At 42.2% G+C, this 27,714-nt stretch overlaps 1 protein-coding gene across 1 annotated transcript; it reads left to right on the top strand.

Moving 5' to 3' along the window:
• Window positions 1-229: 229 nt before the first annotated feature.
• On the top strand, window positions 230-25,111 carry SERPINE3 (serpin family E member 3). The gene is made up of 9 exons (XM_066588983.1): window positions 230-334; window positions 3,764-4,049; window positions 16,970-17,203; window positions 19,291-19,488; window positions 21,261-21,459; window positions 21,543-21,643; window positions 21,724-21,810; window positions 23,236-23,319; window positions 25,068-25,111. Exons 1-9 carry the CDS (start codon window positions 257-259, stop codon window positions 25,109-25,111), a joined length of 1,311 nt encoding a protein of 436 aa, XP_066445080.1. The 5' UTR covers window positions 230-256.
• The last annotated feature ends 2,603 nt before the right edge of the window (window positions 25,112-27,714 follow it).

Here is a 27,714-nt window from a genome sequence, read left to right as displayed (position 1 = left end):
CCTATAGCTATAAATGCAGGGTAAGCCTGGAAGATATTATGTATAACATCTAGTGATCTCACACTGCATCCGTTCCCTAGTGGTCCTCCTCACTGTGCCTGCACTGGATTTGCTGGCTGCTAACCTGCCTCTCTGCCTGTCTCTATATAGAGCCACTAGTGCACAGGAATTTCCCCAGAGTGGTACAGACATCGCCAGTAGAGGCTGCAGCCACAGGATATGCCTCTCAGCGCCGTCTCAAGACTTAGAAGTATTCATGCACACATCAAAGTACTCCGCAGAAGGACCTTCGCAGGGAGTCCCATCCACAGGACGGCACAGGACAGCACACCGTGTGAGTAGATAGGACTGGTTCTATCAATGGCATACATTTCTAAAATGATGATACCCCCAGAAGAAGAATTTTCCCTGCTGTGTCTGTAAATATTTGTATAATTCTCACATTCTGATGATCATACATAAATAGGTGCTGCATCCTGTAGCAGAGGTCTGCTGTAGATGGATTTTGTAGGAAGATCCTCCAAGTTCCTTCCTCCCAAGTAGCGCTTCGACTTTAAGATGTTCTTCAACCGTTGCAGTGTGATATACAGTACTCTGCCCCAGCTGCTGCAGAATTTCTTTGAGAAAAGGATAAAGGTATTTTGTGTTAATAAAGTTGTTCTGCAGCAGATGAGGTATGTGTTATGTGTACTATACGAAATAATCTGCTGTTATATAGTGACGTCTAGCAGTCTTGTAATTTAAAGTAGTGGGTACAGTATTCCTTACATTTTGTATTCTGTAGGATGTATATTTCTATATTATACACAGATTTCATTGCATTATTTGCGCGATTACCTGCACACGGGTAACGCATGAAACGCTTTCCACAGGATAATCGCGATTTAACGCGATTGATCTATCATAATGATAGGTTCATCATGGAAAATCGCAGTGACTTTGGTGTTCTCCCACGACAGAAATCCGCTGTGCTAAAACGCAACACCCGTGGACAGGCGGTCTAACAGCTGAATAAAATTGCACAACTGTTGTTTATACTAATTGCATAAAAATGCAAGGTTCTCAGAGCACATTTGTATCAAAACATGTGGGCCCATCCATCACGTTCAGGAGAATCAAGAAATTTTTCCTTGCAATGTTCGGACTGCAAAAATGGTCCAAAATCGCATGGAAATAGAACACATTCATTTGAATGTAGATATCCACATAGACTATTCATACAAGTTAAAGAAAGCCTGAGTAAAAAAAAAATGTAGCATGTCCTGTTTTGGTATAATTTTTGTACTAGAATCATCCATTCAAATCTATGGGTGCTTTTAAAAAGATGGATTGCACTCACATGGCGTTTTTATTGCATGTAATCATTGAGAACCATAAGTTAAAAAAAAGAAAGCCAGGATACAATTATTATTTTTTAAACATTATTTATTGGCATTTAGTTATAACATAACAATGAGAATAATAGAAATAATGGTATATTGCATTACAATATGAAACCGCGTGAGCTTGTATATAAATCTGTAAGATTCTAGTAGCTAGAGCTTCCAGTTACCTATATTCCATTGTGAGAACATACGTTTAAAATAAATGAATAAATCTTGGTATTTGTATAGCGCCAACTTATTCCGCAGCGCTTTCAGGTAATTATTATTTATTACCCCACCACCACCACCACCACCACCAAGCTGGGTTCTCATTTCACTGACCTCGGAAGGATGGAAGGCTGAGTCAACCTTGAGCTGGCTACCTGAATCAAGTGGGTATTAAACTTGCAACCTTCAGGTCGTAGGCGAGAGCTTAAAATATAATGACAAGACATGAAAGAGAGGAAGAGAAAAGAAAAATAGGGGGATGTATTCATATACCTTACATAATGTCTTAAATGCATCTCAAATAGAGATGAGCGAGCGTACTCGGTTCGGGTGTTTTTGCACTCGAGCACCGCTTTTTCCGAGTAACTGACTACTCGGACAAAAAGATTCAGGGGGCGCCGGGAGTGAGCAGGGGGTTGCAGAGGGGAGTGGGGGGGGGGGGGGGGGGAGAGAGAGAGCTCCCCCCTGTTCCCCACTGCTACCAAGAGATGTGGAATTCAAGCCCCATATGGATAACATTGTGACGCATACATGTCTGCCCGGACTAATTCCGTCCTGTGTAAACAGTCTCTAAGATGCCTCATTGTAGGCCAAAGGCCTCCAAATTAAACTCAAGGAAAGCAGGGTACCTCGCTCTATATAATGTCACTGAAGCACCTGGAACACATGAGTGAATAAAGTGCATGACAAAAGGCAACCATTGACCGCTCCACCAAATAAAAGTATTAGTCCAGGCTCATATGAGTGGATTTGAATCGCGGATCATCCGTGGTAAAACACGGGCATTGAAAGGCATGTATTTTCGAATTTTCCTTCACACCCGCGGACACGAATTGCATATTCCGCGAGTGGAAGAAAAATCGCACCATGCTGTGTTTTACCACGGAATCTGGTACATTAATCAGTGTGTGTTTTATGTTTTATGCAGTTTTCTATAGATGCCGAGCGAGCCCGGAATGTCATGCCTGTGTGGCCCACTGGTGTTACAGGGCAGTCCACTGCTTTGCCAGTAAGGGTTGTAATCCTGTATGGTGTGTCTCACTTATCTATAGCTGACATCTGTGATATAAGTTCACATGTACAGACTATGTTAGTTAGACGTCACCCCTCCCCAATCTGGGCTGGGTGGCTGTATACTGGTCTGCACTGAACATTTAGCTTGCTCATGTTGCAATCTGGCCTTCTGCATTCTACTAGGGTTTTATGGTGATTGAGCCTGTCCTGCAGTTTATTGGATGGTGCATTTTTGGCTTTTTTTTCTGTGAGTTATGTTTTTGTATATTGTTTCTCTCACCTCTGTGATTTCAAAACCAGGAGTGGATTCAAAAAGAGCAGAAGTCATTATCTGTCCTTTATACTTTCTCTCCTTTTGGATTCAAAAACTGCAGCAAAAAACATATGCAAAACCTGCATGCGTGACGGCGAGTTCACAGCATTGATGCTGTGCGGGTAAATAACTGATACTTGTCGATGCAAAGGCCACTGGGCTGTTAGCTAATGACATACAGTGAATAACAAAAAATTGGGTGTTTGACCAGGATAAGGTTGACTTTCTACTTCTAAAACCAATTCAATTGAGATCCTTGCAGCACAACACCTTCGGCATCTGCATGGTGTTATGAACACTGTACATGGAGGATGAGATCGTCCATCCCATCCCCTTCCTCTAACGGTAGTGTAGCAGATTATGACACCACTCCATGCAGAAACTAATGTCTAATTCCAGGGGTCACAGACCAAGAGGATGCCTGATATCTCGGCAATGCATAAATGCAAAGGAAGTCATTGAGATTTTAACCCTTTCCAATCCACTGTCTGACGTCTAAAGACATTCTGATTGAAGGTTGTACAGCTCTGATGTCGAAGGACGTCCGGCAGGGTATTCTTACTGTAAATTACTGGCCAATCTGTTGTTGGGGGCCTCTCCGTCATGTCATATGCTGCAGTACTGGCTCTAGCCAGCAGATGGCACCATTGTATAATGGCAGAAAGAGAAAGCCCCCTAGGAAACCCTGAATCCAAAAATGCATTGCAAAGGGTTAAGAGGTTGAATTTTTAATTTTTCAGTATTTGCTTCAAGAATTACTTTGGTATGTATAAAACCTGTGATTGTGTCATTATACTGTACAGACATGCTGAAAACCATGTGCTATTCTTGTCATCTTCTCCAGGTGTGGTTTCTAGCTCTACATACATACTCCATGCCTCAAGTTTTGCTCCGGTTCCTCCTCTATTTCGGTTGCCTCTGCCAGGGACACTGCCACCTTTATAACAGACTCAGGGAGCTGAACACGGAGTTTGCAGTGAAGTTGTACCAGACTATAGTGACCACGGAGAACAGGACAAACGTAGTCATCTCTCCAAGCAGTGTGGCCAGCTCTTTGGGGCTACTGCAGTTCGGAGCTCAAGGCAGCACCTTTACTCAGATAGAAAAGGCTCTGGGATACAATGTTTACGGTAACTTCTATATTTCGGATATAATTCATTCACTATTCTAATATATAAATCAATGACATATATAGTGCCATATTATATGACAGTTGCTAACAGAATTATTGGTATGGGAATTAACAAATGCTAACTCTACTTGTGTTCCGCTTTACCTGGTCTTTAACAAGAAGGTATATGGTTTATAGCTGATGGTGATAAATGTCTGTTTGTACATCTTTACAAATTCCTGGCAGACCAAGCTCTCAGTTGGTGTAGTACAGATGTAGCCATCGTTAACATGACTTGCGCATTAATGGTGGACTGGCTGTGATATGAGGAGCTAAGAGTCAAGCACCAGAGTGCTGGTTAAATAGCCCAGTTAAGGTACCGCCTCCCTTAAGTCCAGGGTCTTAAAAAGCACATATAACATAAAACTGTACCTAAAGGCTTACATATTTTTATACAACCTGCTAATAGAGTCCATACCCCTAATCTCATGATCAGATAGGAAAAGGAGGACACGGAGTTCTCTTTGAGATTCCTTGCTATTTTATTGGATGAGGAAGAACTGGTTCTAGAGAAGTGCACCTAATTACTATTACAATTGAAAAAAACATGTACCATTGCTTCCGATCCTGATTATGAGAGGAGGGAAAAAAATTCTCCAATTTAACATTGAAAAATATATGTCATTCATCAGAGAGAGAAAGCATTTCCAGTTCACTCAGGACCTTCAGGAGTTTAGAGATCTCAAAGAGTATCGTGATTTACGAGCTAATCTGAGTTCCGATACTGAGATCGGCTCATCTGAGTGCGAACAATCACAATCAGAGGGTATTCCAAGACTATTCTTTTAATCTTCATATGTCTGTTTCTTCACAATTGCCCAACTTTTTTAATGTTCTTTTATAAAGGTTATATTTTATTAAGGACCTTCTCAGTGAAAACTCAACCCTGCTTCATTTGTAGAAAGTGGGGCCCCACACTACAGGTACACAAGGTCAGAGTGGATAAAGCCAATTTTATGTACAGATTCCATGTCTATGGTGTGGGATCCATCAGAGGATACATGATCTGGCTGGGAATGGAGCAAGAGTCTTGCACATTTACACTCTAGAAATGGTGTGAATACTGCCAGAGCAATAAGTAACCCTGCTCCATCCCCCCTGACTTCCGAGGCTCCCCCACGCTTTCTCCTCCCAGACAGGCTCCCTCCCCCACGCTTTCCAAGGTAGTCCTGTGGCCTCCGGTCTGGCATTAAACAAGGACACAGCTTCTGAATCTGATGAGATTGGGACTGGAAGACTCCCCTCAAAGCTATGTCCACTAAACTGGAAATTGATAGCCTCTTTAAACACTTTCAAGATTCCAATAAAAGTGATATGGAATCCTTACAAAAGGAAATACAACATGTGGGTCATAGAGTAGGAGATATTGAGGAATCACAAGAGCCGATCCACAGCATATTGGAATCACATAGATGCACCACACAGGAGCAATCAACACAAGAGGCAAAACAATGTTTGCATCCGTGTATCAGTCTTTCATAAGTATCTTCAATATAATCTTATTGATTCCACATTTGATCCGGATGGTCGATTTTTTTTTTCCTGAAAATTGCTTATGGTAACTTTGTATTAACAGTGGCTAACGTTTATTTCTCTATTCAGGCTCAAGTCTCCTTTGGCTCTCGAATATTACATGCCTTGACTGTATTCTATGGACAGTTCAATATCATCTTGGGAGGGGATTCTAACCATGTTTTTGACCCTGCTCTAGATACTACATCAGATAGGCCCTTCCATTTCCCTATCAGTGCTCCGACTACGTAAAATAGATTTAGCTGTATTAATATTGGTGGATATATGGAGAGTTCTTCACCCATGGGTCAAAAATTAAAATTTTCATTCCCTAGCCCTCAATAGTTACAATCGTATTGATCATATCTTTGTTTCCAACAAGTTATTAGACCGCAGTCTTTGAAGCTCTATGGACGTGTTCCTCTGGTCAGGCAACACTGTAGTGTATGGTTCAGTGGCGCTTGGAGTCTCAATCACAACTTGTGGACGGACCCCTCTGTTTGGCACATATACACACAGCTATAGAGGAGTTTGCTACCATTCATAAATCCGATATTCCTAACACTCCTATTCAGTGGAAGACATTAAAATGTGTTCTTTGAGGAGTATGTATATCCCATGGGGCTGAGATTAAAGAAGGAAAGATCCCAAAAACTGACAGCTTTGCTAACTAATCTATCTTCTGAGAAGACTATTAACAAAACCAACTCCTTTACAAGCTGAGATTTCTTGATCAATATGCTCCGAGTCTTGGCCCTTAGGATGGGGTATATGAGTTAGATAGGGACTTTCATATAGTGAAGATAAACCTTAAAAGTAGGTAAATGCCCTGGGCCAGATGGTTTCACCCCCAGATTTTATAGGACACTAAACATTTGATCTCCTCTCTCTTTAAAGCTTTTAACACCTTTCCCAAGGTTGCCTGGGCTTTTCCTGTCTAGGCTTTACAAGCATATATATCTGTTATCCCTCTATATGAGGTAATTTCAGACCCATATCGCTGATTAACATTAACATAGACGTAAAATTATAGTCTAAAATTCTGGCCTTGAGACTCCAACCTCGTATTGGTTCTCTAATACACAGAGAACTAGTGGGGGTTGTGCCTAGATTTGAGGCCAAAGAAAATACTATCAATACACTGACCCTGATAGCTAGAGCTCGCCTCTATGAAAGTCCCTCATGCCTTAAACCAGAAAAGGCATTCAACAGAGTGAAATGGAACTTTTTGGAGGAACACTCTGCAGGAGGTTGGGCTCAGTGGTCGTACGTGCAAGATAATTATGGTAGTAGAACATCATACTACAGCGCAGGTATGAGTTAATGGTTCCCAATCGGCTCCATTTCAAATTGGAAATGAAACAAGACAACTATTCCCCTTTGTATTTATACTTGGCATGAAATCCTTAGCAAACACGCCTAGACAAAATAAATTGATTAAAGTATAAACATTGGATCCATGGAGCATAGACTTTTGCTCTTTGCCAACGATCTACTAATATCCCTTTCCACACCCAGAATAGGGCTCCCAGTAGTCCTGCAGGAGTATGAGCACTTTAGCAAACTTAGTAACTTTAAAGTTAATTTTCAAAAGTCAGAGACCCTTAATATCTCATTGCCCCACCAAGAGGTTTCTCACCTTAAGGCCGCCTGCACACGGGCAGAAATCCCGCGGCGGGATTTCCCGCGGGATTTCCGCCACTGAAAGTTTGCATAGGAGTGCATTAGAATACGCACTCCTATGCAGACGGCCGCGGTTTGGCCGCGCAAAATCTCGCGCGGCAAACAAACCGCGGCATGTCCTATTTTTGTGAGGGGCTCGCACTCACCCGGCCGACGGCTCCGGTCTCCGCATGCGCCGGCACATGAAAGAGCCGGGGCCGCCAGGTGCGGGTGAGTACGCGCTCGTCTCTGCAGGCTCTCGGGTTGGGTCCCGCGGCGAGAATTCTCGCTGCCGGATCCGACCCGCTCGTCTGCAGGCGGCCTTAGTCGGCCTTTCACTTCCGGTGGCAAACTTTGGCTTTTAAGTATCTAGGTATCCGTGTTCCTGCCAAACCAGCCCAGTTATTTGCCCTGAACTATAAATGACTACTGGCTTCTTTGGTGGTAGACCTAAAGGAATGGTCTTCCCTTTCTTAGTTTGACAGGAATAATGCTGGACCTTTTACCAAAGCTTCTATACCTATTTCAGACAGTACCGCTCAATCTACCCTAAGATTTTTACTACCTTACGACGACTTGTCATTAACTTTCTATGGAAGGGTACTAAGTCCTGTGTGCAATACCACCGTTTGACAAAGCTAAAACCTATGGGGGTAAAGGCGTACTGGACTTTGCTCTATTTTACAGGACCTCAATATCTTCCAGTAGTTGCATGCTAGACTTATTTCATCACTGCTCCTCGAAACTTTGGGTGGAAATGGAACAGGATACAACTCTGGGTCAGGCCCAAGGATTGTTTTGGCTGATACTAGGTTCATTTAAGAAGGTGGTTGGATTATTGCCGTTCCTAAATACCCTTTTGGGTTCTTCGGATAAGTTTGCTGTGAGCTTGGGTATGGTCTAATCTCTAGTTCTGCTGACACCATTAGTGGGAAATTCCCTTTTCCTGGCAATTATTGTGGACTCCTTCTTGTGCCCTATTTCATGTGACCTTATCCCATGGGTCAGAGATATACTAGAGCCAACAGGGCTGAAACCATTAGTGAATGTTCTTGGCCCTAGGACTATGCAGCCGGGTTTTTGGTTGCAATACCATCAACTTCATAGGTTTATTACCTCTTTTTCCCCTTTTGTGAAGTTAAGAGCTACACTTACATCTTGGGAGCAACTGTGCTTTGGCCCTAGAGGATTCAACTCTTAAGATCTCATTAGTCTATAACCTGCTGTTTTGGGGGGGAGATAGAGGACCTGAGCTCTTAGGTCATGGGCAAGACTTTTGGGCAAAATCATTCCTTCTAACCCAGAAATTAACTGTTTAATGTCGATTACAGGAACTCAACTATAAACTCTTTTCCCACAGACCTCGAAGGTGTGTTAGAGATGTCAGTTAGCTCAGGGAACAGCACTACACATATGGCGAGGTTACCAATGGGTTTCTTCCATCTGGAAGGACATCTCTACTTTATATAGATCTTTAAGTATGTACCCTATTTCTATGATTTCGGAGATATCTCTTTTATCTATTTCCCGGGTACTGTCTCATCAATCAAAAAGCGCCTACTCCACTTTTTTCTTCTGGCAACACGGCAGATAATTCAGAGACTATGGAAACAACAGAATCCCCCTTCCAGATGCATGTAGGTTAAAGCTCTGAATTTGTTAATGTACATAGGAATTGAGAGCTTTGCAATTAGATAATTATGATGCATTCCAAACCACCAGGGCCATATGGCTCCAATTCAGAATGTCTATGGAATTTGATGTTTGGGGTTCTAGTGGTTTTTTGCCAGTCAGACCCACAACTAGGTATGTTCCTAGTCTGGCTATCCCTAATTAATGCTTTCAATATCCATCAGAAACCTTTAATTCTCTCTTTGTTTTCCCTATTTTTCTTCTTTTTCCTTCTCTTCATTTTGTTCTGGTCTTACCCTTTTACCTTTTTTTCCCTTCCTTGCATAGACTTATTGAGCATTTTGTTTTTTTCTATCAAAAGAAAGTTATTTGTCACAATGGCCTGTAAGCTATTATTTCTAATTCACTGCTAGTATGCCTACAATTGTTTGGGCCACATTTGTGTCATATTTCTTTTTCTCCTTGTAGTTGTTCATTCCAAATATTATTTTCCTTTTCCTTCTCACTAAAGAGGTTGTCTGGGCCCTTTCTAAGTTCTTACCTATACTTTCACTGTTATGGTTAAAGTACTTTTACTGTAAGCATTATTTTACCTCTACAGATCTGCAGATATGAGAGCCTGGCATGTGGTGTGCCGTAACAGTGTTTTTGCTGTGTCTGTTACCATCATGTCCATAGCAGCGTTGGCTCTTCCAGTTTCCACCCCCATTCATCTAGAACTGACTGCATGAGCTATGTAAATTATTTTTCAGGAGGGAGGGTTGGGGGCGGGGTGTTACATTAGAAAAGAAGCGCATGTGCGGTATGATTTGGCTCTCTTGCATGGTCTGATGTGCCATCATTCACATGGGATGATGGTGTGTAGTGGCATCCTTTACTTTTATTACTTGACTGACTAAAGTTCTAATATGTCGGTGGTGGGTGTAGGGTGCAGTGCTAAGATGCTGAGCATGCAGAGGCCAGTGGAAGCCCTGGCAAGGAGCCAGCTAAAGGCTACTGAAAGCAGGAGCAAAAATGCCGAAAATAAAAACTGTAAATACAGTAATAAGAATGGGAAGCAGGCTCCTCGGAAAAAGCAGGAGTAATACCGGTATAGACACATCAGTAACAGGAACATTTTTTGGCAATGGCAACACAGGGCAAAAATATCCTTTATTTATGTATTTATTAATTTTTGAATCAATTTTTATTAAAGATTTTTTTGATTTTTCATACAAATTAATTATATCTAAAAAGAAACAGAGTATTACATTCTATATGCAGACAGGAGACATATAAACAACATATTTCTGCCAGGGTCTCAATCTGTTTGAAACGGCTGCACAGGCTCTAAACAAAAACCGAGAGAGAGCGCAGCCTAGCCCCCATTCTTAATATCCTTTATTTATAAAGTCAGTTTGGTCCTGGAAGAGAAGAAGCACATTCTTCTCTGTTGAGTGTGTAGAACTGAATCATTAGGGTATTTCAGTGCAGACTAATTCTACATAATAAGATTAATATGAAATGTTAGACTTTCATAGAAGAAACAAGGAGAACATTCCTAGCAGGAAGTATCTGGTTTATTTTTGGTATGAAAGATGGAATGAAACAGTAGATGTAATGGTTGGGCAGAAAACACAGTGGCTCAGTGGTTATTTCCAATCCAAAAAAAATATCTGCATGGAGTTTGGCCTCTGTCACATTTTGTTGGTTTCCGCGTAGCATATATGCTGGGAAAAGCTCCTGTTTAACAGTATATGTAAAACAAAGGCTGTGAAGGATGCCTAACTGTGGCATCCATTAAATATATAAAGTTATGAAAATTGGCATCTGTCACTCTTGGGATCTGTCACTCCATGTTAAAAAAAAATACATGTATGCAATACAATCCGTTATAGAAAGGTGAAAAATTTAGGGAACCTTGTGGCCCCCACAGTGGTGGAAAAAAAACTGCATGGACTACAATATAGAAAATACGAGAGTAGTATTTATATTTCGTAGAAATTGTGATTTATGCCAGTAATTGCCATCCCATTAGAGGTTTAAAAAATCGGATATGACCCAGTTATTCAAAATTAGGGACTCATTGCACCACCAAGGGGGTCATTTATATAATAAAGTGCCCTTGCAATAAGTTATATGTAGGGCGGACTAAGTGTAGTTTCAAAACCAGAGTGGGAAAACATTTAAGTAATATTTTTTTTGGTTCAATAAGTTTTTATTAGGACAGACAATATTCTGGTACAGACAGGGCATTGGCCATGATTACACAACAATTCCAGTGCATTTTGGCTTAAGTACGTTTGTTTGATGTGTCCCTCTCGCACCTGGTTGGTGAGATAAATCAATTTGTCCTCAGTTTTATAGGTAACAATACTTTTCTAGAAACTAGCTTATGTTCTAGTAAAACTGCAAAGTGAACTTCGGGGTAGGGGGTACAAAACTTAGAGAAAAAGAGAGAGGGAAAGAATGAGAGAGGGGTGTGTGGGGGGCGGGGGGGGAATAGGACGGGTCACCCTACCTTACTTGTTTGGCTATCTTGTTATTTGGGTCTCTTGGCGTTGGGGGGTCTCGGCATGCAGGCCTCCCTGCTTCTTCACATGGTGGGCCGGCCCCTCTCCCGCGAGCCTCGGCCAGATGGCTCTCAGGTCCCGGAATCAAGTGGGGCTGGCGGTCGGGGATGCCCACCCTGCGGCCTCAGTAGTGGATCTAAACTCCAACCAGGGGCGCCAGAGTGCGAAGTAGGCGTCCATTTTCATTACCTCGCCTGCTCTCATCTCTTCGTATCTAGCTAGTTCGTTGATGGCTTCGACCCAGTGTGTCCTGGAGGGAGCGGCATCAGAACGCCAGAACCTAGGTATGATCTGTCTAACCGCCTGTACAAAAAAGCGCAAGAGGCCTTTTTTTGCCCTGGATATGGAACCCGGGAATATAAACAGTACCCCCAGCTCAATAGTGGGTTGCACGTCATCTCCGCTCAATTTGTTGTATAGACTAACTACATCTTTCCACAAGGAAGCTATCGGCGGGCAATTCCACCAAACGTGAGACATACTTCTGGTAGAGTTTGGACATCTCCAACACGCTGGATTGAGTTGTTGGAGCATTTTGTGCAGCCTGGCCGGGGTTCTATACCAGCGGGAGATTATTTTAAAATTTAGTTCTTGGAGTCTGGAGTATACCGACCCCTTGTGTGTCAGAGCGAAGGCTTTAACCCATTCGGTCGGCTGCAGGCGCCCTCCCAGTTCCTCTTCCCACGCGTGGACAAAGTCTTAGGGGCTGTCCCCCATCTCCCGGTCCAGCATCATCTTGTAAAGCACTGAGATTGGGTGGCTGATAGGGACCGTGGACGTGCACAGTTTCTCGAAGTCGGTGGGGTCTCTCGCCCCCCGGGGCTCGGGAATTAGGGTGTCTATCACGCTCCTCAGCTGGAATAAGTAATATTTTTTTTTTAATTTGTGGGTCATCCCATTTCTAAACATTATGCCGAAGCACATGGGCTTCTTTAAAGGGAAAGTATATACTAGCATGAGGGCTGGTGGTTTTATTATGAAAATGTCACTGGTGGAATCCAAATGGATATCTAACTGGGATACGTTGGGGTATTAAAAGGGGGTATTGAGTTATTTGCTTTTAATTCATGATTTTTGATTGAAAGGTATCGATAATGATTTTTTGACTATTTTTTTAAATATATTTTTTGTATTATATTGTATAGTTTCTCAATGTGCTAGAGATTTATAAATGTGCATGTATATTCATCTCTTTTCTCTTTAATTTATTCTCTTTTGGTATGGAGGGTTGCAATGGCTGGGCTTCAATAAGGTACAAGGGGTAATTGCACTTATTGGAACAGGGCAAAAGCCTTTATTGTGAGTCACCTACTGCTATATATAGAATTACTTTGGAGCTGCATGTTGCCTATCCCTGAGGGCTCCTTCACACGAGTGTATGTGTTTTTACGGTCGCCCACACACGCCGTAAAAAACACATAAATGAAAAAAAGACGCGATCAAGTCCTGAATAGAGATGAGCGAACGTACTTACGCACCCGAGTACCGCCATTTTCGAGTACTTCAGTACTCGGGTGAAAAGATTCGGGGGGCGCCGGGGGGCGGGGAGAGGCGTGGCGGTGCGGGGGTAGCAGCGGGGAACAGGGGGGAGCCCTCTCTCTCTCCCTCTCCTCCCCACTCCCCACTGCTACCCCCCCGTGCCGCCACGGCGCCCCCCGAATTTTTTCGCCCGAGTACGGAAGTACTCGGAAATCGCGGTATTCGGGCGAAAAAGGGGCGTGGCCGAGCACGTTCGCTCATCTCTAGTCCTGAACTTAATTTGTGTTTTCTCGTCCAGTCACACGACTGGGTGCGACATATTAGCGAAAAATCCAGAAATCCCCCACTCCGCATAAATTCTTGGAATGAATTCAAATGCCTAAATAGAAGCAGCTATCTTCTTTTCCCTGCATTGGCCGCTGCTAAACAGCTCTGATAGGAGTCTATGGGAGCCAGACCTATCTTTTCCGACAGCGTATAAATTCAGTCTCCGATTTTGGTTTCGTATGTGCTTTTTTTTCTGACGCAGCTAAAAATCGGACATCTGAACGAATATATTGGAAGCCAATGCTTCAGTTGGTCGTGATTTTCAGCCGGCGTAAAACTGCTTGTATAAATAAAGCCTGAGGAAGAGACACATGTATTTTGAAATGCGTTGGATTTTGGCTTCAGCGACTCCTGTACCTGGTGTGCAACATGACCAGCCTCTGTATCACGGACTCGTGAGTTGGACACTACTGGCTGGAGCGCCTCTCACCCTATTGTTCCTGCTGACTTCTATTAAGCAGTTCAGGTAGCCTTTCTATCTATCCTTATACCAGGAGAGTTTTACGTAGCGCTGGGCACCCTTGCGTGTATGAATAGCGCGTTCCACATGGTTTTCACTTCATCGCTAGTGAGATAATATATATTGATACTATTTCTTGAATTGCACCTCTCCTCTTTAGCTCCATTATATTTGCTTTTATTATAATTATACCAGCTATGGGAACCTTTTTATGTTTTTATGCTTCTGTCCAAGGGTGTAACTATATGGGATGCAGGGGATGCAGTTGCACCCGGGCCCAGGAGCCTTAGGGGGACCATAAGGCCTCTCTTCTCCATATAGTAAGCCTAGTAGTATGAATAAAGCATTATAGTTGGGGGCCCTGTTACAGGTTTTGCATTGGGGCCCAGAAGCTTCAAGTTACGCCTCTGCTACTGTCATACCGTTATAATGGATGTTTATGCACAATCTCCTACATTTTGAACTAGCAGTGTTGCTGTTGATTACTACTTGCTTCTTACACCTGCTTGCGCACTGGTGTAATAGTATTTTAGAAATATTCTTTTTGACTAATAACCAGAGATCAGCGCGCATACTCGCTAAGGACAATTACTCGATCGAGCATTGTCCTTAGCGAGTACCTGCCCGGCGCGGGTGAGAGATAAGTTGCGGCAGTGAGCAGGGGGGAGCGGGGGAGATCTCCCCTCTGTTCCTCCCCGCTCTCCCCCGCCGCTCCCCGTCGGCAGCCGAACCTTCTCTGCCAAGCGGGGAGATACTCGCTAAGGGCAATGCTCGATCGAGTAATTGCCCTTAGCGAGTATGCTGGCTCATCTCTAACATCTTCTGCAGCGCTGTACATAGAGTTTCCCCATTCACATCAGTCCCCGTCCTCACTGCCTAAATTCCCTAACTCAACTATATATATTTGGACCGCTTTTCTAGGAAGCCAATTGAGCCTCTTGTTGCTGTTGATTACTATTCACTTTTATTTTTTTCTTGTTTGCAAACTGAATTGCTGGTGTAATAGATTCTTTAAAGTTGCGATCAGTTTTTCTTATGGTAATGGCCAGGTAGAAGCCATTATTCAGCTGCAGCGCCAGGGTAATTGATGTCTTGGCGCGGATATCTTTATGATTATTATCTTTCTAAAATAATTGTCTAGACACTCTCTATTATTGAAGTGCTATCTACAGTATAATGAATGCAGTATGACACAACCCTAATATATCTACAGAATGTGCCTTTCCATGAAAATTTATAGTAAAGTGGATGAAACCAGTAAATGATGCATGAAATAAAAGCCATATTGAGGGTTAGCGTTTGACGAGCCCCAGCAGCATTACTTACTGGCCAGGCAGTGTATCAGCTTTCTTACCTTCTTAATCCTTTAATAATTTACAATAACAACTTCACTTCCAAAGGGTCATTCTGCGTGAGTGAAGGAAATTAGTATGAAACGCTTCTATTTGATTTTAATTAAATACTTAAAGGATTTTCATTTAAATAAATCAAGATTTCGGGATTAGGTGCACACCCTATGCTGCATGGAGACCAGATCTTATCCAATGCATCGTATATGTCTGCAAGACTTTACTAGGGAGGAAATCAAATCTATGGTCATAGGACACATAACTGGGTCCAGTCTAGGTGCTGATTGTAAGATCTCATGAAAAGAAAAGAACGAACATTTATACATGATACACTTCTTAATATGAAGTTGCATTTACTGCATTATTTCATCTGCCTCCATACAGCTACCATGCACACGGCCCTGCCATGTGCATCAAAGCGTACCCACATTTTCAGATGATATTTCAGAAAAAGTTAGCATGTGTGTAAATGAGGAAAAACAAAAACAAAAAGGTTTTGGTACAGTGTTAGCTAGTAGAACAAAATGTGATTGTTCTCAGTAAGAGAAATCAAGTAATCTTGTAGATATGATAGCTTTTAATGGCTAAAAAAAATACATGTTGTTAATGCGAGCTTTTGGACCTCTCATGGTCCTTCCATAAGCATAATGGAACAAATCTAAAGACATATTTACTATATCACATGATCACATGGGAGGGCACAAACATGGTGAACTTAACTTGCACCAAATAAATAGCATGCCAAGCAATGTTTTCCTGTCCCATTGAAAACAATGGGCGATGTGTTCTGAGGAACGCGACAATATAGGACATGCAAATTTTTTCCCCACACTGCATAACTCATGTATATGACTCCATTCAAAAGAATGGGGTTCATATTCGTGCAAGACTTGTGCTTCTCACAATGCACAAATCTCAAACGATTTTTTCGGCTGTGTGACAACGGGCTTATACACTGCATTTTTTCACCCATTCTCCCCTCTGCAGGCTGTGTATCTAATTTTCAGTTGTCTCTGAACTGCTGGGTGTGGACTGGCTGCTGTAATGTTCCCAGGCAGTGCACAGAAAGAGCAGGATATCTTCTTCTCTATCTCTCTGTAGCACCCCTCATAATAAAAAGCATCCTGCAGCATTACTGAGCAGTTTAGATTTAATTTCAGTAGCTGTCAGATAGTAAACACTTACCAGTTATGTGCTGCAGTAACTATATGCAAATCTCTCTCTTCTTCCATCTCCTCTCTTCTCTGCATAGACGTTTAAGGGCAACATGCATTATCACCCTCCTTCACTTTCTGTTCTCTATCTTTGGTGCTAAAGACAAACTTCACTGGACAACAAGCAATGCATAGCAAATTAGAAGGGAGACTCCTAGTGGTCAGCACTTTAGAGTGATTTTTCAGTTAAAACATTATTTTAGGTAAATAAAGTTATTTGTACGTTTACTAGTTATCACACTGGCTATTACATAAGCACAAATTGTTTGGAAAGTTAATGACTATGTAAAGCAAAATTTAATCACATCAGCCAATCACAGTAGCCATAAAAGATGAACTCTGATTAATGTGACCACCAAGGATACTCTATCTATGGGCCAATGTGTGCTGGCGTTATTGACCATTGTCCAGGACATTAACAGTAAGCAATCTGTAGCTTATAATTATTGATCTTCCCAATTCTCCTATCTCTATGTGTTCTGGGCTGCTAATATTTGGGTGTTCTCAGATAAAGAATCCATATGCATATATCATATATCCTGTACTGCATGTAGAATCGGCTTGGACCACAACAAAATATTCTGGTTTATGTTACCAAGAGGTAAGCAGGGCCAAGAATGTGCAACTGAACTGCATTATATCTACTAATACTGTACTGTGTTTTTTTTCTTACCTTTTGTATTTGCTACTAGATAAAACAGTGGAGAGCTTTATGAAAAGCATGCACAGGGAACTTACCAACTCCAGCCAGGATACATCTATTCATTTGGCATGCGCCTTATTTCTCCAAGCAGGAACGCCAATTTCCACCCATTTTGCAGAGTATGCAGTACAATGGGCAAACAGCAGCATTCAGCTAACCAACTTCACCGAGCACAATAGGACATCCAGCCAGATAAACCAGTGGGTAAACAGAAATACAGGAGGTGAGTACTGCAGTCCACATGCACTTCCAATAGTCTTTAACCTTTTTATGCTTTAGGACCTCTTTCCTATTATGTAATGTAAGATAAACCCTTTCAATTACCATTATTATTACTTATTAATATATACAGTTACAATCAAAATGATTCAGCCTCCATTGAAACTCAGGTTTATTTACCAAGCTTGCAAACTTTTACCTGTTTACAAAAAATAATAATTAAACAAGAACAATTTAGATAGCTCAATACAACCAATATAGCAGGTGATTTCTTCAAAATCAACACAAAATGCGACTTTAAATGACTACTGCAGTCTCAGAAAGAATGAACTCCCTAAATAGAATCCCTCGTTATAGCACACATCTACAAATCAGGTGTTATCTCAAGCACATCTGATGCAACTAATCAAGGGCTTTGTTGGTTGCATCAGGTGTGCTTGAGATAAAACACATCAAATACCTGAACTGGCTAGGGCTTTGTTGACTGTGATGTTTGAGTGTTTGTTAGAAATATGGCTTCATCAAGAGAGTGGTCCTAAAACTTATGAGAAGAGCTCATTGCCTTGTATAAATAAGGAAAAGTATTCAAAAAGATAGCAAAGGCACTCAATTTCCTAGAGATACTGTTGGAAGCAAAGTTCGCAAGTTTAAAGTTAAAGGAATACAAGCTAAAGTTCCTGGACATGGCAAAAAGTGAAAGCTTTCCCTGGCTGCCATCAGATTCCTGAGTGACTGCAAAAGACCTGCAGCAAGGTTTGGTGGCAGCAGGCACCGAGGTTTCTGCTTGTACGTAAGGCACATACTTAACGCTGAGGGTCTTCATGCCCAAATTCCAAGGTGTACACCTCTATTGACCCAAACCATAAGAAAAGCTGTCTCCAAAATACTCAAAACCATGCAAATAAGCCATACAAGTTTTGGGATTCTGTTCTGTGGAGCAATGAAACAAAACTGGGCTTATGGATCAGCAGTATGTCTTGAGGAAGAAGAATGGAGCATATGCTAAAAGAACACCTTACTACAGTGAAGTATGTAGGTGACTCAGTGATGCTCTGTGACTGCTTTATTAAGTCCATTTAAAATATGTGGCCGAAACGTTTTTAAATGGACTTAATAGAGGCATCTGAGAATTTAATTTTACACCAAGAGAATTCCCTAGTGCTGCTTGTACCATATCTATCTGCACAAGTTTTGGTGGACTCCTAGAAATCAGGGTCCGGATAACAAGTGAGCACTTTTTCAGCTTCCTCACTGGCTGTGGATGGATGGTTGTGCTGCTGACCATTATAAATATTGTGACATGCTTTGCTTCCTCTGTCAGTGGAAACCTGTAGAGGACAAGATGTATATGCTTTCTGTGAGGATGTCGAAGCTTGGGAATCATTAGACCTTCTAACAGGACAGTGACCCGAAGTATACCTCAGAGTCCACCACAGCTTGGTTTTAGAAGTAGTCCTGGAGATTTCTGGAGTGGCTGTCAGAGTTGCCTGATTTGAACCCTATAAAAGATCTTTGATAGGATTTGAAGAAGGTTGCAGCATACAAACCCAAGAATATTAATGAACTGGAGGTCATTACCCATGGGGAATGGACTAATATTTTTCAGTAATGCTGTCAGAAGCTGGTGTCTGGCTATGCATCATATTTACATAGGACATATTACCCAGAGGAGCATGGGTGGCCATATTACCCAGATAAACATGGATGGCCATTTTACTCAAATAAGCATGGATGGAAGCCTTATAAGTCTCCTCACTCACCTCCTTAGTACTCTCCCTAAGGAGAGATGTTACCCCTCCTGTTCTACGAATGTCATACCAGCACAAAAGATGCTGGTTGTGAAGGGGTTAAATAATTCTGAGACTGTCGTAGTCATTAAAAGTCATTGTGTGTTGCACTTTAAGAAACCACTTGTTATATCCGTTGTGGGTTTTTTTTGTTTTTTTTTACAAACAGCTTAAAAGTTTGTACATTTGGCAAATAAGCCTGATTTGCAATGTGGGTTGAATCATTTTTATTGCAGCTGTATACGGATATATGAAGTTAAATGGAAACCCCATAATTAAAAGCAGGATGTTCTGATTTTTCCAGGTGGAATAGAGACTCTTGTGCCTGGTGGACATTTTGGATCCGGTTTTACACAGATCGCACTCGTGAGCACAATGTATTTCAAAAGCAAATGGAAAACAAAATTCTCTTTCACAGACACACAGACATTGCCCTTTATAAGTACAGATGGATCAGTGGTTAAAGTTCCCATGATGCATCAAACTGCTGATGTAAACTATGGTAAGAAATGACTGACGATCCTCTTACTGTAACTGAATAAAATCTATACACAAAGTCATGGAGTTGGCTGAGATGATTTGCTGCTTTGCAGTTCTTTTTATCAAAGGGATTATCTCACAAATCAAGTTCATACAAAAAGTCCCAAAAGGCTACTAAACTCTTTAAACTATGTTGCACTGCTTCCACCACAAAATATATAGTACCTTTTTCAACTTTTTTTTTTCGGTCTTTGTGTCCCCCTCAGAACTTCTGCTAATCTCTGCTATTGTAGGCAGAATGTGATTTTTCCTGGTGAGAAAAACCAAGTCATCTTGTAGATATGATAGCTTTTAATGGCTAACAAAAGTACATGATGTTATAGCGAGCTTTCCAACCTACTCAGGGTTCTTCCTCGGGCATAATGGAACAGATCTTAAGATGCATTTATATAAATACATATACACATGATCACATGAAAGGGCAGACATGATATGATTAATTTGTACTTAAAAACAATTCCAGAACAGGATAAGAAGGCACATACTTGGTGTGATTATTTAGCACTTAGACAAATACCAGAAAGGGTTTAGCAGAACAGTAAATACTTAATTAGTCCAGTGACAAGGGTCACCAGGCCAGCGTGTTACCTCTGCTCTAGGTTTCTCATATTCTCATCTACTCCACTGATGCAAAAAGCCCCCTCCGAGATTCAGTCGGTTTTTGATAGTATCAAAGATGATTATAAACTTGGGTTCCCAAATTCTTCTGTCACGTTGGGATTTTAAATTGTAGGCAGAATCACATAGACCACGTCTTGTTTTTGTGCCTTCAGCTCCCAAAAGCCCTTGCATGTCTTTCCCCAATGCAGAATTTGTACCAGATTCCCTCAACTAGTATGTACCATTTATACTAGACAGCATAGAGATAATTTGTTCCCCATGGGATACTAGGGCCCCATTGCAACTACAACGTCTGTACCCCCTATAGTTGCAAATTGGTCTCTTATGTTAAAAACACACATTTTTGACTAGTGGCATACTAGGGTAACTGCAGGTTGTGCCCAAGAGACTTAGGGGCAAGTTGTATCAAATAATACACGAACACTAGTCCATGTGCTGTCTGATATACATGGACCTAGCACGTTCACATGTCCTATTTCTCATCCGTGAAACAGACAGGAATAGGACATGCCCTGAGTTTTTCATGCGGACCATGGGTTTGTGTGAAAAAACACACACACACACACACACACACACACACACACATATATATATATATATAAGAGATGAGTGAACGTACTCGGTAAAGCACTACTCGTCCGAGTAATGTGCTTTATCCGAGTATCTCCCCGCTCGTCCTGAAAGATTCGGGGAGCGCCGCTGCTGACAGGTGAGTTGCGGCGGGGAGCAGGGGAGAGCGGGCGGGAGAGAAGGAGAGAGAGATCTCCCCTCCGTTCCTCCCCGCTCTCCCCTGCAGCTCCCCACTCCGCGGCGCTCCCCGAATCTTTCAGGACGAGCGGGAAGGTACTCGGATAAAGCACATTACTCGGACGAGTAGTGCTTTACCGAGTACGTTCGCTCATCTCTAATATATATATATAATCATCATAGGCTATACTGAGACTGTGAGCTGTCCGTGGAATTACATAGGCAGCAGATGGCCTAAAATGATGCTAGTGTGCCACTAGCCTTAGGTGATTTTCCCCATTATACAGTATAATCTCAAGGATCCCTTTAAATTAAGCCTTATGATGACGAGAACGTAGCCTTATATATTGTGAAATGGTTTTACAGGTCAGTTTGAAACTCCATCCCTTGAAAAGTTTACAGTGGTTGAGCTGCCCTATCTTGGAAATACAGTCAGTATGTTCGTGGTACGTCCTACAGACCGGAACACACCCTTATCCTCCATTGAATCGAACCTGACATCAAAAAGTATTGCAGTGTGGGCTAATTCTATGAAAAGGATCAAAATGGACGTCTTTTTGCCCAGGTGAAAATTCCTTATTTTAAAAACAGAGAATGTAGTAATTTGCCGTTAAAAAAGTAATAATTATACATTTTTCTATTTGATAGATTTAAATTAGAAAGTTACAGTGATTTAAGAATGGCGTTGCCTGCGCTGGGAGTCTCAGATTTATTTGATCCGAGGAAAGCAGATTTCAAAGGGATTTCAGGTAATTTTATGACATAATATACATTATTATGAAAAGTATATATCATTATGTAGAAACAACGCAACGGAATTTATTTTCAGAACAGAGAAGTCTTTACGTTTCTCAAGCAATTCACAAAGCAGAGATTGAAGTGGAAGAGGGTGGCACAAGAGGCTCTGGAGTCACAGGTGGGTAGAAGTCACATTAACCCTTTCCAATCCACTGTCTGACGTCTAAAGACATTCTGATTGAAGCCTGTGCAGCTCCGAGGTCAGAAGACGTCCGGCAGGGTATTCTTACTGCATATTACTGGCCGCTCTGTTGTCAGGGGCCTTTCCAGCATGTCCCATACCGCAGTACTGGCTCTAGGCCAAAAACAGGAGGGGATATGAGAGAGAGGAGACGCATCAGTCTTTTCTTTACACTTTTCCTTCTTTTTAGACCTATTTCTGACTTCTGCTCAAAAAATCTGCATAAAAACTGTAAAAATTGACAATATGAAGTATTTAGGCTGCCTGTCCACGGGCTTTGCGATATCCTGCGGCGGATCTCTGCCACGGGAGCCGCCGCCCAGGAGCAGGAGCCCGCAGATGGATCTCCACAGTGAGCCTATCTGACAGTGCCCGCCAGTGGAGAATCACTATGATTCTCCGCTCGTGGACAGGGGGCTGCGCCTTCCATAGCAATGCTATGGAACGCATGCACTGCGGTCCCCGCGGCCGGATGATCGCCGCAGGGATTGCAATGCAAAAACGCCCATGGACAGGCAGCCTTACACGGACAAGTGCAATTTTCATGCATGTGCAAAGCATTTCTGCATTAAAAACTTGTGATTTGCATCAATGTGCATGCGTTTTTCTTGCACGTGAAAGAAAAATCACATGTGGTTATAATAGTTTAAACCGTAAGAAAAAACAAAAAACGCATCATATGTGCATGCAAATCGCTTGGTGTGCGAATGTCATGTGTTTTTTTGCTGCCATAGTGATTTCTTGAAGAAGAATCACCCAAAAAAGGACATGTTGCAAAGGCCCATTTACACGCAAAGACAATCTTTCAAACGATTTAAAGATTGACAGTTTTAGCAATCAATTTGCATAAAGTGTTAATGAACACTAATATGCATTAACACTTTTTCAGCTTCATTTGCGTGTAATAGGGCCTCCGGGAGCTGTTTGCGGAGCACAGCATGTTGGCTAAGCTCTGTAAGTAGCTCCATTGTTCTCACAGGGTCTGTCGGCAGAATACAATGTAATCTCTGACTCCCGTGCAGAACACAGCCCGCGGTCCCTGTTATCTCTCTCCGGCTGAATGATGGATTTTAAGCTCACCTTAAAATCATCGATCAGCCGAAGAGTGAACGATGGCAGTGTTTACACGCAACAAATATCGCTCAAATCCCATGGTTTGAATGAATTTTGAGTGATAATCGTTGCGTGTAAATGGGCCTTTAGTTTTGTCCATCTTGCAATTCTAAAGAACTCGCATGTGACAATCACCTGTTTTAAATACAGCCTTATCCACAATTTTCCACACAAATGGTCGTAATTACTGACTCATCACTGTTTTTGTTGACTTCAACATTAATTCTTATAAGTGTTTGTGTCTTACAGTAATGATGCTGTTGAAAAGATCCCGCATGCCTGTGTTTAAAGCAGACAGACCATTTTTCTTTTTCTTAAGGCAAGCCAGTTCAGGTACAGTAAAGGGTCTCAATTGACTAGGTCAATCTATAAATCATATGAGTGCCTATATTTTCTTAAAGAGAACCCGTCAAATACTACAAACACCATAACCCCTTAAGAACCAGGCTGTTTTGTACTTAAAGGACCAGACACTTTTTAGAGATTTTACCCATGAGGTGGTTTTACTGCCCTATTTTTTTTCCTACAGCTACCAAAATTATTATTGCTGCATTTTTTCCTGTGACATATAGAACTATTTTTTTAATATCTTTTTTCACTGACTTTTCCCCCCCATTTTCTTTAGTTTTATTGGGGGTAAATGTTAAAATAAATATTTTTTAAACTAAAAAATGGTTACTTTTGTAACTTTTTTTTTTTACCATCTATGTCCCCAATTACATCATATAATAATAATCTTTATTCATATAGCGCCAAACATATTCCGCAGCTCTTACAGAAACAGGGGGATACAGAAAGACAAAAATACAAAAACCACAGTTACATAATCGGTTAATGGAAGCAGTAGGGGTGAGGGTCCTGCTCCAACAAGCTTACATACTACAAATAATGGGGTAAAGGAGCTGGAGATGTGCACAGTACTGCGAGGTGGAGAGTGAGGGATGCTATACACATAGACAGCAGTAAGACATTAAGCCGTGTGATGGCTAAATCGGTATGACTGCTGGGGACGGTTGATGGCAGCTAGCAGTGGTTGCAGTCACTAGGACATGAAGCATGTTATCAGGCGGAGTACAGAGGGATTTGGTTTAGGGTATATGGTATGCCTCCCTGAAGAGGTGCGTTTTTAGAGCATCATGTCATAAGACATCTCGGGGTCATTCACATTGTATTTTTTTTTTCTATATCACTCTTTTCCACTGTAGCTGGGGCATCCATAGGAGCCCCAGTTATAGGGGAAAACATCCCCCTGTAGTAACAATAGTCACTGGCAGAGCTAATCAGGGTCTGCTAGGACACTACAGCTCTGCTGTAACAGGGGCCCCCGGTGGTCATGTGATCGCCGGGTAGCATAGTGGAAGAAACACTTCTACTCACTTTTTAGTACTTAGCGCTCATTGAGCGCTATGTACCCAGGAAAGGAGAAGACAATGGTTAAAAAATGCTTCTCCCTTCTCCACCGGGTTCTCAACTGTGACTGCAGGAGCAGAGGCTTTAATCCTGTGCTGTATTTCTGCTATCAGCTAGGATTAAAGCCCAGCAAGACCTCTTTTGATGCACCTCATGATCCTGTTGGCCTTGGCAGCAGCTGTCTGACACTGGTTGCTCCAGTTAAGTTTACAGTTAACCAAAATCCCCAAATTCTTTCCCCTATCAGTTTTGCCCAGTGCTTCCCCATTTAGTGTGTGATGTGCTGTAGGGAGATGTTTGGGCTAGCCAAACTGTAATTTAGCATTTCAGAAGGATCAGACAAAATGGGTAATTTTGACCACTACTTGCCTGGCGGTTTACCGCTGGGTTCTGACATAGTGGCACACAGTTACATCTCCATATACAGAAGTTAATGGGGCTGGTGAGCTACTGCTAATGGGTTAAATATGGAGGCTGTAGTTGTAGAGGGTCAGAGGCGAGAACTGTCACCTAATGACAGCAGCTGTACTCTAAGATCATCTTCTGTGTCTTCCATTAACAGATAAAAAAATATTAAAAATAGACCATGAAAATGGTTACATCTTCTGCAATATCTGCTTTTGTTTGTCCTTGAATTTAATAACATCCTTTTGTTTTTTGTTCTTTTTTAGGGTCTGTGTTGTTTATAGGAAGAGTCACCAATCCTTTGCATTGAATATGCGGTCAATGACAAAAATGTGTGTTTCTATATTTATTATTCCTGTTTTGAAAAAGTATGAAACCATTTATATTTAATAGATGCTTCTTAATAAAGTACTAATGTTTTACAATTAAGTTGTTTGTTTTTTCTAATTACTACTATAAAATGTAAACAACAATTTTGGTTAGCAAGTGATTGCCTGAAAGTGAATAATATACCAAACCTTTTCAGAGGTGCGTAGCTGGGATGATAAAAGGGGTGGGAGGGGGATGGAGGGGGCAAGTGCCCTGGGTGCAGCAAAGTTGTAGGGGAAGGGGGAGCACCAGCCCAACCTCTCTGTCATTTTAAGATATCATCATGCATCCAAGCTAAAGGCGGCTCAACAGGGTACTAGAGCCTCCATGACTGCCCGTATCACAACTTGTATCCAAGCTAGAGGCGGTACAACAGGATACTAGAGCCTCCATGACTGCCCGTATCACATCTTGTATCCAAGCTAGAGGCGGTGCAACAGGGTACTAGAGCCTCCATGACTGCCCATATCACATCTTGCATCCAAGCTAGAGGCGGTACAACAGGGTACTAGAGCCTCCATAACTGCCCTATCACATCTTGCATCCAAGCTAGAGGCAGTACAACCAGGGTACTAGAGCCTCCATGCCTGCCCGTATCACATCTTGCATCCAAGCTAGAGGCGGTACAACAGTGAACATCAAGGGTTCAGTTTTCCACAATAAATGATCCTTTTGCTATGATATTGTAATTACTTCTATCAACGTTACAATAACACAGAGAAATTTTCATTTGATTCCAACAACTCCTTCTAGGTGCTTGTTTTGGTTTTTTTTTATTTTTACAATGATTGCCTGGAAATGGTTCCGACATAGGGGCCTGTAACGATGGTGCCACCTGACTCTGGATAGCGAACAATGAAACAGTTAGAGCTGCTCATGCTTGTCAGACAATCAGACGATCCACTCTACTGGTGGTCTGTCGAGGGTGTCTTTGTGACCGGTCGACTTGTGTGCCCTCATGCATCCACTGTTCCCAACATGTAACATCAAACTGGGACATGGACACTCAGTAGAGTCTTACTGTCATGTGAACTGCAGAACTGTGAACTGTACGTGACTGAGAAACAGACATACACATTATGCCATTCACACTCACGAATTGGCGAACCCAGACTGAACAATAGAACAATGAAACAGACTTCATACTCGCGGACAGAAACAAAGCAACAACTGATAAACACTCAAAACACGCACCAAGCATACCCACATGTATAAACAGATTGAATAGATACAATACGAGGTATTGGTTCATATTTTGGACAAGATACTTAAGCCGGCAAGCCCACTTCAGGGGTCCTTGTTGTTTTGCAGGTCCCTACACTAACGAGACAACTAACCCCAGGAAACCTGCCTGCAATGCAGGGCCATCATCCCAATAGGAGAGCCCCACGCTGGAACCTCGGAACCTACCTTGTTCTAAATGATAAAGGATCCACAGCAAGACACAGTTCACACTACACATATAGAGAGCTGCACAGACACGTAGCAGCATGACACTGTTCACACTGAACATCCTGAACACTGGACAGACACCTTATGTCCAGCCACATGCACAGACACGCAGGAGCACAACACTACCCACACTGAACAGAGATAAGGCCAGCAGCCTCTAGCAGAGGAGCTGGTATTTATGAGCAACAGACCTTGGGGATTGGCTGGCTGGAGCAATCCACACCCAGCCAGCTCAATCAACACCACCTGTGAAGCTATGCTGCTGAAAACCTATGTAGAACAACAGATCCCAGCAGCACACCCTAACACAACACCTCCTAGCAGGTGGTGGGAAATTCATTGATATGACCATCCAGCTTCTTGCATTCCAATAATCCGCCCCTCTCAGACTCTGTTAACTGGGCAAAATCTCTTAAGCTGCATTCTCTTCAGTTTCGTAGAGGCATGTAGTGAACCAAAATAGGTCCAGTACACACAAGTAGCCTCTAAAAGCCTTTTTATAGCCTTTTTTAACGTAATCATCTGCTTGAGATGTAACTTCATGCCAAGTTTTGCAGTGAGTCGGGAAGAGTATCATCTCTCCTTAAGTAGAGCACCCAGAAGGTGTGTGAGGAGACTTATAAGGCCATGCAAACTCCTATGCAAATAAGAAAGCTGGAACAACATCTCTGCAGCGCCACCTATTGGATGGCAGTATTCCTGCAAATCAATGTCAGACCATTTATACAGGTCTTTATAACAATGATAGCCTTAGAAGTCTACTCACTCACTTCCTAGGTGTCTCCTCACACACAACTTCTAGGTGCTCCCCTTAAGGAGAACTGATACCCTTCCCGACCCACATCATAGGCCTCTCACTAGCCAAGCCAGAAACCTACTGCCCACTGATGAGGGACAAAAACCCAGAAACAGCTGTATGTGGCTGGTTTTCTGGCTTGTGGTCAAATCCCAATCATTGTTATAAAGACTTGTAAAAAGGGTCTGTCATTGATTTGCAGGAATACTGCCATCCTATAGGCGGCGCTGCAGAAGTATTGTCCATCTTCCGTATTTGTGAGTTCTGCAGCAAGACAACAACTCTTTCTAGGTTCT

This window comes from Eleutherodactylus coqui, chromosome 1 (assembly GCF_035609145.1).
Source record: "Eleutherodactylus coqui strain aEleCoq1 chromosome 1, aEleCoq1.hap1, whole genome shotgun sequence".
Lineage (NCBI taxonomy): Eukaryota > Metazoa > Chordata > Amphibia > Anura > Eleutherodactylidae > Eleutherodactylus > Eleutherodactylus coqui.
The sequence above is the reverse complement of the archived record's forward strand: the minus strand, read 5'-3'. Positions and strand labels throughout refer to the sequence as shown.